Source organism: Neoarius graeffei, chromosome 5, assembly GCF_027579695.1.
Source record: "Neoarius graeffei isolate fNeoGra1 chromosome 5, fNeoGra1.pri, whole genome shotgun sequence".
NCBI lineage: Eukaryota > Metazoa > Chordata > Actinopteri > Siluriformes > Ariidae > Neoarius > Neoarius graeffei.
Window position 1 is genome coordinate 62485003 of NC_083573.1, and position 13996 is coordinate 62498998.

The window sequence follows — 13996 nt, forward strand, 5'->3', positions numbered from 1 at the left end:
GGAGCGCTCTCGGCCGGCTTGGGAGGCAGACGGCAGCCCCTCCTGGAAGTGTGGTTTTACCATGGGTCTCATGCGGTAAGGATTAGTATTATAATTTTGGGTGTATCAGTTATTGATTATCATAATTCTGACTCGTTTCGCCATTTTGAATGTTTTCATCTCGGACTCTGGAAGCATTGTATCTCAATCAATCTCGAAAAATATCAGCAAAAAAAACCTAGCTTGCAACGGACTTTAGCTAGATCTATGATGAACTTTCAATGTATGATACAAAAATAATACTTCTTTCAACAGATCATTAGCCTTTGAGCAGAATTGTTTTTAACTTACCAGGAAGTGTTATCCAGCCGACCGCTTTCAGTTTCATGAGGGCTGAATGAACTCTCACTCTCAGAATCATCTGACCCGTCAGAGTAAAGACAAGATCTATGTTCATGTGAATTTCCAGCTGTCGGTTCGAATTGATAGGGTCTAACTTCACATCTCTGTGAAACATCGGGAATGTCACTGTCGATGGTGTCCATTTCGGTAACCTGTTTACATTAGATTCCCAAGCGCTGGCTCCTTGGAAAGTTTTTGTGACGTCACGGGTCACGTGACCGCTTAGCTAATTAACGAATCATTGTTTTACGCTGATGTATTAAAACAATTGAATAATGTGATGATTTTCACATTTTTGACGCCCTGCAGTGATTTAGATGGCATTTCTTATGTCCTTTATACATAATTATACCCAGAAAAAAAATCCATGTCCCATATCCTTTAACCACTGGTGATTAATAGCTACGATGCATCAGTTCAGAGTGTTTATACTGTGCTTCACACCGAGTCTTCTTCACCGTACCACTCTTGACTAACCCCAAGTACAGATGAGAAGCATCTGTTTCGATCTTAGTGGAGAATAAACGCACATTTCTCCGTCCTTTTCGTCATCACTGCACAAATTAGACCCAGGAGCATAAGAATATGAAAGTCTATAAAAGCTCTCTCTCTCTCTCTCTCTCTCTCTCAATGAGCCGTCTTTGGGTTAAATAACTTACATAAAATGCATGTGACTGGATCGACTGCAAGAGAGGATCTGTGACTGAAGCAGCACTAAACTACAGCCAGGGTTGGGGGTTTTTTTTGTTCCTTCTCTGCTACAATATTTTTCAAGCATTTCCTTCAACTGGCTAAACTATTTTGCTCAGTACACATCCGGACCACATCATTTTCAGTTACCCGATTACATTTCCATAAAATAAACTTTTGAATCCTAACAAATTTATTTAGACCTAGTTTTTCTTTCATCTCCATCCATCCATTATCCGTAACCACTTATCCTGTACAGGGTTGCGGGCAAGCTGGAGCCTATCCCAGCTGACTACGGGTGAAAGGCGGGGTACACCCTGGACAAGTCGCCAGGTCATCACAGGGCTGACACATAGACACAGACAACCATTCACACTCACATTCACACCTACGGTCAATTTAGAGTCACCAGTTAACCTAACCTGCATGTCTTTGGACTGTGGGGGAAACCGGAGCACCCGGAGGAAACCCACGCGGACACGGGGAGAACATGCAAACTCCGCACAGAAAGGTCCTCGCCGGCCCCGGGGCTCGAACCCAGGACCTTCTTGCTGTGAGGCGACAGTGCTAACCACTACACCACCGTGCCATCTTTTTCTTTCACCCATTAGTGTTTATCATCATCATGTATGTAAAAACATTCAATCAAATCCATATCACATGACAGGATCGCCACAGCTTTGTACAAAATACTGCAATTCATCTTTTTTGTTCTTTCTACATTGATCTTACCGTAATGAGCATGTAGACAACAATCAGGGGTGATTGGTTTTTAAAGAAAGTATACTGACATGTGAACACTAAAATTCACTTAAGTACCATTTTCTTTGAATAATATGTTGACAACTCCCATACTTTCACTCTAGTACATGTGTACACGTTTTCCACCCCAGTGGTTTTGGTTTGTTTGTTGTTTTTTTTCCCCCTCCCGTCATTCACACACCGTGAATTGTCCTTGTCCTAGTGACAGAAACGCAAAGTTTTACCTATATATGCTTTTTTTTTGGCAGAAAATTTCATCGATGCAATCAGCTGAGCCTCAGAAATGTTAAAGTTTATTTAAAATTGACTGCAATAAGACAGTTTTATCAGGTATTACAGTCGATATTTTGTTAGTGGGGCGGCACGGTGGTGTAGTGGTTAGCGCTGTCGCCTCACAGCAAGAAGGTCCGGGTTCGAGCCCCGTGGCCGGCGAGGGCCTTTCTGTGTGGAGTTTGCATGTTCTCCCCGTGTCCGCGTGGGTTTCCTCCGGGTGCTCCGGTTTCCCCCACAGTCCAAAGACATGCAGGTTAGGTTAACTGGTGACTCTAAATTGACCGTAGGTGTGAATGTGAGTGTGAATGGTTGTCTGTGTCTATGTGTCAGCCCTGTGATGACCTGGCGACTTGTCCAGGGTGTACCCCGCCTTTCGCCCGTAGTCAGCTGGGATAGGCTCCAGCTTGCCTGCGACCCTGTAGAACAGGATAAAGCGGCTAGAGATAATGAGATGAGATGAGATTTTGTTAGTGTTGGCGTGATTACCCAGTAATTACTAAATCAGGAAACAAGAGTGCTCTGAGAGCACAATATCCCCCGCTGGCAACTAGATCTATGCTGTAAGTGCTTAATACAGGCTCATGAAATTGTCAAAGCTTAAGTTTAGTAACCAAGGGCCATAACTCTGGTGAAATGTGACCGAATTAAACAAAATTGTAATAATTATCCACATTATCGACATACAGCAAAGCCTTTTGAAAAGTTTCGGAAAATTCCTGCAAAAATCGTGAGAGGAGTTGATTTCAGAAGACGAGCATGCTTTCATGAAATTGTCAAAAGTAATCAAGGGCTGTAACTCTGGTAAAATGCAACTAAATTGAACGAAATTGCAAGATGCGCATTACCGACATATAACGAAGAATCCTGCCAAGTTTAGGAAAATTCCTGCAAAAATTGTGAAAGGAGTTGATTTCAGAAGGCGAGTACCCTTCCGGAGATGGATGGACATCGCCATGACATAATCCCCCTTCGGGCCTTTCAGCCAGCGGGGGACAAAAACAAATTTGTCAGCACGCAATACAAAGCTAGATGGCCATGTTTTTGCTCCAGATTAAATTCCAACACGTCGGTGCTGATCCTGAAACCTAGATATAGTCACAAACTCCACATTCACTCACTGAGGCTCTGGTGCTCAAACTATTAGCTTTAAATCAGTGAACTTCAAGATGAAATGACATGAGGGAAGAAAAATACAAGCTACTGTATAAACAGGACAAGAACAGGGTTGGGTTAAATCTTTCCGGCTGGCACGGGATAATGGAACGTAATGCCCAGTTAAGATTTAATGCTTGTCCTTTCCTAAAGGCTGAGCTAGCTGGTGCCAGGCTAGGTGGATTAGCATTAGCCTTCACCAGTTACCTCAGGGAATGGACCACGTGTCAACATTCATGGAGCATCATCTGTGTAACTGACTTCTAGTTGCACTTATAGCAGCTAGTGTATGGAAAATTTTATTTATTTTATGGACGGATGGATAATTGTTGCTAGCTGTTGGTTTAATTCAAAGTTCATTTCCTTTGGGACTCTTGAATGGAAACTAATGATGAGATGCTGCTCTGTGAAGGAGACGGGCTGGAGAGCAGATCTACGTGAATCAAGTCTAGACTTCTCACACTTCCTGATTAAACAGCTCTTTAATTACTCATTCACTGATTCATTACCTCCGCCAACTGTGTTAGAGAAGGTAATGTTTTCACTTCCGCTTGTTTGTTGGTCTGTTCCCAACGCAACTTAAAAAGGAGAAGGAGATTTTAATGATATTTTGAGGAACGCTGAGCCACGGGCCAAGGAACAACTGATTAGCTTTTTACTCAAATCCAGATATGTATGGAGATCCAGGAGATTTTTTTTTGTCTGTTCCCAACGCAACTCAAAAAGTAGTGAATGCATTTTGATGAAATTTGGCGTCCAGCTTTAGTATTATCCTCAGTTCAAGTGATTTGATACATGGCTTGGCGAAGGTACGCACCCTACCGAGGAAACCAGATAATCTGGGGGGGTTGGGGGGGACCACAAGGATGTTGCAAGAACATGTGAAACCTCATCCAGAAAGTATCCCGAGTTCAGGATGAAGCCCAGGGCCTTGAGAGCTGCCAATGCTACATGTTGCACTACTGTGACGCTCACAATATTCAAAATATTGAAATGGAACATGACTCCATACAACCACAAGCTCCATCCTGTTGAATGTACACTTACCTTTTTTATTTTGGGGGCTGGGTGTTGCGGGTGACTTTGGATTGACGTCCCGACATTCAGTTTCCTTCTTTGAAGGGGTCTTTGCCTCCTCACGTTTGGCCATGTTGGATTTCATGTCAGGAGACTTTGGGGAATCTGACAGAGGGAGAAAGAACACGAAGGTAAAAAGCTGACAAAGAGGAAAACGCTCTACATACGAACAGCAGCATTTGAACTGAGACGTAAACAGGAAAGTTGTACATCGATGTTACACCGATGTATGCTTCATGGTCACATCTCATCTCATCTCATCATCTGTAGCCGCTTTATCCTGTTCTACAGGGTCGCAGGCAAGCTGGAGCCTATCCCAGCTGACTACGGGCGAAAGGCGGGGTACACCCTGGACAAGTCGCCAGGTCATCACAGGGCTGACACATAGACACAGACAACCATTCACACTCTCATTCACACCTACGGTCAATTTAGAGTCACCAGTTAACCTAACCTGCATGTCTTTGGACTGTGGGGGAAACCGGAGCACCCGGAGGAAACCCACGCGGACACGGGGAGAACATGCAAACTCTGCACAGAAAGGCCCTCGCCGGCCCCGGGGCTCGAACCCGGACCTTCTTGTTGTGAGGTGACAGCGCTAAGCACTACACCACCGTGCCGCCCTTCACGGTCACATCTTTTTTTTTTTTAAACCCACGACGCCAAATCACTGCATCAAGATGACACTCTGTAGCAATGACTACATGCAACTTGCTTTTCTCCCACATTAACATAAATCACCGACATCAGAAAGCACAACGGGCAGCCTGCGACTTGCCTCATGTGCCTCCTTCCTACACTTCCAGCACTGATGCAGCAGAGTAGAAAACCTCATCCTCATAATTAAGGCATTTAAATCAATAGCTGAAGCACTTCAATCTTCTAACAAAGCGTCTTGCTTTCTTCTCAGATCAACACCATTATGTTAATGGGAAGAAAACCAACAATATCAAGTAGAACTTGACAAGTTGGAGAGGAACAGTAGTGAACTCATGCCTCTTCTTTAGTGTTCCAGCACTGATTCAGCAGAGCAGAAAAGGAAAAAGCATGATGGGTGATGACCTCATCCTCATAATGAAGGCATTTAAAGTGCTGATGACACGTTTTTGACATCTTTGGTGATGTTTTATAACATAAAAAGTAATTCCCGATGATCCATATATTAATTCACGAAGGCGCCTATTTTACAAGTTATGATAAAAAACGCGGCTATTTGGGCAAATTTGACGGGGCTGCAGCACCCAGGAGACGAAAGAGGAGGAGGAGCTATATGACGTCAGCGAAAGAACCTTCCTCCTCACTTACCAGTTTGTTGTTGATGCGACAGGTGTTCAGTTTTATCATTATTAGTATTTTTATTATACATTATTATATATAGTTATTATGCCTTCGCGTTGTGTTGCCGGCTTTTGCTCCAAAACCCACAAGGATGGGGTAAGTTTATTCAAGTTTCCCAGAGATCCCAAGCTGCATGCGAAGTGGGTGAAGCAAGTCAGGCGCACTCGTGACAAGTGGGAGCCCTCACCAACATCCGTCCTGTGCTCTGAACACTTCGATTTGGATTGTTTTGACACCCTTCCCAGCTTAAAAGAATCTCTTGGGTGTTCAGTTCAGCACAAATGTGTGTTACTACCATCAGCAGTGCCTACACAGTGTTGCCAGATTGGGATTTTTCCCACCCAGTTGGGCGATTTCAAGTGCATTTTGGTGGGTTTTGAACATATTTTGGGCTGGAAAACGTCAGCAGTATCTAGATACTGCTGACGTTTTCCAGCCCAAAATATGTTCAAAACCCACCAAAATGCACTTGAAATCGCCCAACTGGGCGGGAAACCTCCCAATCTGGCAACACTGCCAGTATTCTGGAGGGGGTCTACTAGTAGCTATGCCGGATCCAAAGACAGTCCTCCTGTCAGAACATGTGTTGTGAAACGACATAAGATAAAGGTACGTAGAGCTATAGATTCTACATGATAATCATAAATGTAATCATAAAGTCGGCGTGATATCAGTCATGTATTTGCTTGTGAAAGCTTGCGGCTTTCATGTAACTGCCGCCTAGCAATGAGAGGCAAAGGGTAAAGAGGGTAGACTATCATAGATTCTATTCGGAAGAGATCAACACAATTCTAGACTCCCAGAAGAGGAAGAGCTAGCACTAGAGAGTTCACCGGCGTTTTCATGCGCCATTTCCATTGAGTAGAACCAGAGTAGAACAGCCAGTGAACCGCAGCGTGTTCTTCCGCTGACGTCACAACATGGCCGCGAGCCACGGACCCAGTTTTCTTGCGCTGTGCAATTAAAAGTTGGATATTCGCGTAACAACAGCTTCTTTTCACATAATAACAGAAATCTAACATGTTTGCCATGTTGTATAGTTTATTTAAGAAATTGCATAGAGTCATGTTCGTGTCATCAGCCCTTTAAGTTATTAGTTGTTACAAGGGTCAGGCAGTCTGTCCAACAATGGGGGAAAAAAAAAAATTTATATATACATTTTATACACACACACACACACACACACACACACACACACAAAACCCTGCTACACATTAGGCACTATCGTCCATTTCCCCGACAATGCGAGTTCACCAAAAATCTGTAAAATACACAGTAAAATTATTTTACAGATTTTACAGATTTATTTAGGGGCTCTGTATTTAATCTTTTGACTGGTAGTGTATAAAATGTACAATAAGAAGGAATAGCTTCACCTGTTCCAACTGTGAGCTTTTTAAGGTCCCTTTGCTTTCTTCTCCTAAGTTTGGACCAAGTTTTTCCCAATACGTTTGCACTTATTTTACACGTTTCCAACATAAAGGTGATACTTGAGAGGGACACCCAGGGATAGAGTCAACCACTGGGGTAGAGCTATAGTCAAGACCACCGTTATCCAGTTCTAGACCTGGACTAGCTAAGCCTTAAAGGGTCAAGGGCTAAACAAGATCAAGTCCAAATGATAGTTCAACCGGCTGCGTACGACATCAGTGATTTAAGGTTTCTTTTCCCCCAGTACAAAGTAGTAGCTCTTGTCCAACTTGGTGTATGTGAAAAGAAAAGAGAACACCAACATTATTTTCATAAACTCTTGGTCGAGCCCAACTCCAAATGCCAGTAATTGAGAGACAAGTCCATATTAATACAGAAAATACCTTGAGAGCAGAGAGAGAGAGAGAGAGAGAGAGAGAGAGAGAAAGATTTGCACCTGGTGACTGTTTCATTACAGTAGTGTTAACTATATTTGAATAATATATAATCAGAGGGAATAAGGGACATTTGCATACTTTCTCAGGCAATTCTGCCAAAACGTGCCTCACTTATTCAGTCGTGTAAGCCCATCGAGGCGAGATCTCAGAAAGCACTGTGTTCAACTCCACAATACCCTCCAACATAAACATGGCTCATTTTAGAAAAAGTGTGTATAATAAAATGAGGCATTGTTTTCCAAGTAATACAGCTTTATGATATTTTTCCATAAAATGTCTCAATAAAACTGACAAAACTCCCTGCGTTGTACAATCCCAATTCCAGGAAGTTGGGACACTGTAAAACACAAACAGAACGTGACAATTTGCAAAATCATGGAAACCCTGTATTTCACTGAAAATAGTCCAAAGACAACATATCAAATGCTGAAACTCAGAAATCTTATTGTTTTTTTGAAAAATATATTCCTATTTCGAATTTGATGTCAGCAACACATTTCAGAAAAGTTGGGACAGGGGCATGTTTACCACTGTGTTGCATCACCTCTACTTTTAACAACACTCTGTAAATGTTTGAGAACTGAGGAGACCAATTGCTGCAGTTTTGAAAGGAGAAATGTTGTCCCATTCTTGCCTGATATACAGTTTCAGTTGCTCAACAGTTCGTTGTCTCCTTTGTCGTATTTTGCGCTTCATAATGCGCCAAATGTTTTAAAAATGGGAGACAGGTCTGGACTGCAGGCAGGCCAGTTTAGCACCTGGACTCTTACTACAGAGCCATGCAGTTTTGATATGTGCAGAAAGTGGTTTGGCATTGTCTTGCTGAAAGAAGGAAGGCCTTCCCTGAAAAAGATTTTGTCTGGATGGCAGCATATTGCTCTGAAATGTATATCTATCATTCAGCATTAATGATGCCTTCCCAGATGTACAAGCTACCCATGTCATGTGCACTAATGCACCCTCATACCATCACAGATGCTGGCTTTTGAACTGTGCACTGATATCTAGCCAGATGGTCCCTCTCCTCTTTAGCCTGGAGGACATGCTGTCCATGATTTCTAAACAAGAATTTCTACTTTTGATTAGTCAGACCTCGGGACAATTTTCCACTTTGCCTCAGTCCATTGTAAAAGAGCTCGGGCCCAGAGAAGGTGGCGGTGTTTCTGGTTAGTTTATATCTGGTTTTAACTTGCATTTGTGGATGCAGTAATGAACCGTTTTCACAGACGATGGTTTTTTGAAGTGTTCCTGAGCCCATACAGTGATTTCCACTACAGACATGTGTCTGCTTTTAATGCAGTGTCGCCTGAGGGCCTGAAGATCACAGGCATCCAATGGCAGTTTTCAGCCTTGTCTCTTGCATACAGAGATTTCTCCAGATTCTCTGAGTCTTTTAATGATATTATGTACCATAGATGACGTGATCCCCAAATTCTTTGCAATTTTACATTGAGGAACGTTATTCTTAAATTGTTGCACTGTTTGCCCATGCAGTCTTTCACAGAGCGGTGAACCCCTCCCCATCTTTACTTCTGAGAGACTCAGCCTTTCTGGGAGACTCTTTTTATACCCAATCATGTTACTGACCTGTTGCCAATTAAACAAATTAGGGTGGTTGTTGTTTTTTTTTTCCCCCTTTTCTAGTCTTTTGTTTCCCCTCTGCCAACATTTTGAAATGTAGTGCTGGCAGTAACGTCAAAATAAGCATATATTTGAATATAATAATAATTTTCAGTTTCAACATTTCATATGTTTGTACTATTTTCAATGAAACAGAGTTTCCAATGATTTGCAGATCACCACATTTTTATTTGCGCGTTACGCAGCACCCAAACTTCTTTGGAACAGGGGCTGTAATTGCTGCATCTTCCAGTGAACCTTTCATAATAAGAACATAATGTGTTCTGTCCACAGAGGTTATCCTCCTTTCTTTGTTGAAAATAAGATGTGGCTGGAGACGCTGCTAAACACAAACAAGCAGATTTTTTTTTTTGGCTTGAATGACCTGAAAAGGAGTTCAAGATTTTGATTACATTTCATGGTGGTTCTGCAGTACTTTCTGAAACACACATACATCTTACACATTCATAAAGAACATTTAATATTCCTCCAGGTCAGGTAACGTCTCGACTGAGCGTCACTCGGAAGTCAAACATTCCAGGTTCTCTCACCGAGACAGCAGGGAACCTTGGGGAAGATTTGCCTCTGCCAAAAGTACAAGGTAGTGTAAAAGCTGCTTCCGAAGTCCAGATTTCAATATTAGTGCAAGTTAATCTTGTGAATAATCTAATTTGTGAATGATTTATGTTACTGGAGGTGGTTCTATTTATCCAGCTGCAGAAGAGACTGTCCCATAATGCACTGGCAATGTGCTACATTGACCTGACGCATCATCATCACCATCAAAGAGCTCAACCAGAAGACAACACTTCATGCACAAACTTAAAATCATAAGGGAGTAAACTGCCCGAGGTCAATCCAACTGGCATTTCGATCACATATTATTTAGAATGTATTTAAAAAAAAAAAAGTCTTTCGCATACTCTATTTGCAAAGTTGGATGGTGGTGAAATGTAGTTCTCAAAGCAAAATAATGCCAAGCACAAATGTGTCTTGCTGTTTGTTTAGTAAGAACATTTGGCATATCGGGCTTTTTTTTTTTTTTTTAAATCTAGATGCTGTTGAAGTCAAGGACTCGAAAATGTCTTGCAACCAGGGTCCCCATTAACTACAAAATAAATTCCACAGGCTGCCTCAGCACAGATTTATTTCACGAATAATATTTACATGTGCATATTTTGTCTATTTATGAGAAACATTGATTTGTATTCCTTTCCCTTTCCAATTCTACAACTTTCCACTGATGGAACACATTCAGTCATTTGATATTGACTTGTTTTAGTTTTGGATTTAAAAAAAAAAAAGTTTAATTCAAGGCACCAGTCAAACAATTAATAATTATAAGAACGCAACAAGAAATATGATATTTGATAATGTCCAGTTGTCACTTCCACAACTAGTATTTATTTATTTATTTATTGTGTACAAGTAATTAAATCAAACCCCAGGGCCCTACTTTCTCAAACCCCACTTAATAATATAAACAAAGCAACTGACCAATCAGCTAACATATTGAAGTAACCACAGCTACAGATCCGCCTGATCCATCCTGCCGCCCTACTTCTGGCTGAGGTTCTCACTGCTTTGCTCCTCTGCAGGACAGGCCCAAATGGACAGTCTAAAAGGTACGTTTAGAAGACGGCTCTGGACACTTACAGTTTTACTATGATGGCTGAGGACTACAATTGTCCTGATAACTTCAGGACTGCAGTTGTCATGAACAGTTTTGCACTGAAGTCTCAATCAGTCAGCAGTTGATAACGCCAACAAACTCGTCTTCACGCGAAAACTATAATGAATTTCCTGGTTGCACAGTTATACTTTGTGACAATATAGGACACACTTACAGAAGGGAGTTATTTAGAAATCTCTCTAAAATCACCCAAATGATCACCAAATCACCCTTTGGAGTCTGGTCCCTCTGAAGGTTTCTTCATGTCGTCTCGGGGAGTTTTTCCTTGCCACCGTCACCTCAGGCTTACTCATTAGGGATAAGTTTATTAATTCATATGTTTAAAATCTATAATTTTTCTGTAAAGCTACTTTACAACAATGTCTATTCTTAAATCATGATATAAAAACAGACTGACTTGACGACTTGTTAGAACCTACTGTAGAACTCACATTGACACTAATGGCCCTTTTCCACTACCCTTTTTCAGCTCACTTCAGCTCGCTTCAGCTCACTTCAGCCCGACACGGCTCGCGTTTTGACTACCTCAGAGCGGTGCGACTCAGCTCGCTTCAGCCCTGCTCAGCACCCAAAACTTGCACGGTTTTGGAGTAGGGCTGAAGTGAGCCAAACCGAGCCGAGTGGGGCTAGGGGCCGTGAGCAGACACTCCCCTTTGCACTGATTGGTGAGGAGGAGTGTCCTCGCACGCCCACACACGCCCCGCGAGCACGCTGGGATCTGTAAACACCATAAACCCGGAAGAAGAAGAATTACGAGAATTTCTGAAGCCTTATGCGCCTCACCTCATCTATACGCTCTTGCCAGTATCTGTCCGCGTTGTCGGTGACAACAAGCCACAGCACCAAGACCAGCAACACTCATGACTCCATGTCCTCCATGTTTATTGTTTACTATCCGGGTCGTGAGACTACCGCTTAAAAGATCACTGATGTCACTGTTTGCGCCGCTTAACGACATCACGTGACATCCACCCACTTTCGCTAACTCCACCCAATGTGTCCACCCACTTCCAGCCAGCACGGTTCAGCGCGGTTGTAGTCGAAATGCAACTCCAACAGCCCCGCTCAGCCCGACTCAGCCCAACTCAGCACCGCACGGCTCAGCCCGACTCAGCCCAACTCAGCCGCGTTGGTAGTGGAAAAGCGGCATAAATGACGCTTCTCACGCACTTACTGGGTTGGACATGCATACATGGAGAAACAAGCGTACATACACATGTAATTTATAAACGGCTCATTCACAATATGAAATAGGTCAACTTTTTTTCAGACGAATGAACAATTTTTTGACAGACATACAGATTAGAAATAGCTTTAAAATCTAGAGAGTTTAGCTAAGAAAATGTACTGAAGTGACGTTCGTGCACATATGTACAATATGCCACCTCACAGCTTAACACCGAGAGAAAAGTGAACCTCGCTGCAGTCTTTAAAACACATAGCTAGCTGACTAGCACTTAACGTCATAACTTGTGGCTTAGTAGATACGTTAGCAAGCACTTTTTGGCCAAGTTAATGAAGTTTCTGTCCAACAAAAACATGGGAGTGGGAAGTCGAGTGGAGCGTTCCCTCGCCCGGTGCGTGAGCTAATGAATTCATCATCTGTCCAAGCCTGAGAAAAAACCTTCAAACCTTTTTTTTTTAAACCTTTTTTTTTATTATTCGTCACATGCACACTTCAAGCACAGTGAAATTCATCCTCTGCATTTAACCCATCTGAAGCAGTGAACACACACGCACACACTCAGAGCAGTGGGCAGCCACACCAGAGCGCCTGGGGAGCAGTCAGGGGTTCGGTACCTTGCTCAAGGGCACCTCAGCCCAAGGCCGCCCCATGTCAACCTAACTGCATGTCTTTGGACTGTGGGGGAAACCGGAGCACCCGGAGGAAACCCATGCAGACACGGGGAGAACATGCAAACTCCACACAGAAAGGCCCTCACTGGCCGCTGGGTTCAAACCCGGAACCTTCTTGCTGTGAGGCAACCGTGCTAACCACTACACCACCGTGCCGTCTGCAAGAAAAATAACAACAGTTCGAGTTCTTTATGTCTGGAGTGAATCTTTGATCAAACTGTCGAGGAAGTGCAATGGAGCTGTATCAGAATCGAACAAGATAAAAAGTCAGTGTGAAAGCTCTGCCCTTTTCACTGCCACATAACTGCTTAGAAAACAGCTGCTACCTGATTTTCTGATCCAAATGCACAAACGGGGAGCCGTCGATTTCATCAATAAAAAGGGACGTGTACAGGAGCTGAGTCAGAGAAAAGCTTCCATGTTAGCAAACTATCAATCAATGGGTCAAAGAGTGCAGAATGGGAAGGGACTGAAGAGAGAGAGAGAGAGAGAGAGAGAGAGAGAGAGAGAGAGAGAGAGTGTGTGTGTGGACTAACTGAAAACACTATCTCTTGCTGTGCTTCATGGCAAGGTCATAAGTCTTGCTTTGTTCAGAGGGAAGTGAACTCATCCCCAGGCAGTTCACACGCTCGAGGCTCTCAAAACTTGATAAAAAGGTGAATAATGGAACCGAGAATTCAAAGCACAGCTCTTACTTCTGAACATCACATTCTAAAAATCACTTCTTTTTTTTTATGCTGGATAATTAAATTCCTCATTTGAAGCATCTTCGTTAACTCTGTAGGACAGGCTGAAAGTGAGAATTTTTTAAAAGTGAAAGCGACACACAAATAAGAAACTCAAGTCTGATCTGATCAGGCAGAATAAACGTGATGAGACACTTCTATTTCGGGTCGTTCCCTGAATTTCCATCCGCGTTCTATACGCCTACGATTACTGATCTGATAAAAGGTCAGTAAAGCCTGAGCGCAAAAATAAACAAAAACAACCCTTTCAAATAGAGAGATATCGGAAAAGGCGAAAAAGGCCTGCTTCGAAACGCTGGAGAGTCTCGTCATGCTCTTTTAAAGAAATGGGAATTAGACAAATAGGGGGACGGAAATGGGAGCGAGTGCTGTCAGTGAAATCAAACATAGGAAGGAAAAAGAGAGAGAGAGAGAGAGAGAGAGAGCACACAGAGGAACTAGAAAAGAAAAGCACTGCATCTCATTTGAGCAGGACTGAAAGTCTAATGAATGACCTCATCCTCCTCCCCACACCCCTCTTTCTGTCTCGCACCGGATGG

The 13996-nt window shown here is 42.8% G+C and overlaps 2 protein-coding genes across 6 annotated transcripts in view; both read right to left on the reverse strand.

Moving 5' to 3' along the window:
• The window catches only part of thrap3a (thyroid hormone receptor associated protein 3a), a 264720-nt gene that overhangs the window by 197464 nt on the left and 53260 nt on the right, over positions 1-13996 (reverse strand). The window lies entirely within an intron of this gene.
• The window catches only part of map7d1a (MAP7 domain containing 1a), a 154152-nt gene that overhangs the window by 85408 nt on the left and 54748 nt on the right, over positions 1-13996 (reverse strand). For all 5 annotated transcript variants that reach the window (XM_060922193.1, XM_060922192.1, XM_060922195.1 and 2 more), the window contains one exon: positions 4306-4440. In XM_060922193.1, the coding sequence (XP_060778176.1) occupies positions 4306-4440 (135 nt within the window). The remainder of the gene's footprint in view (positions 1-4305; positions 4441-13996) is intronic.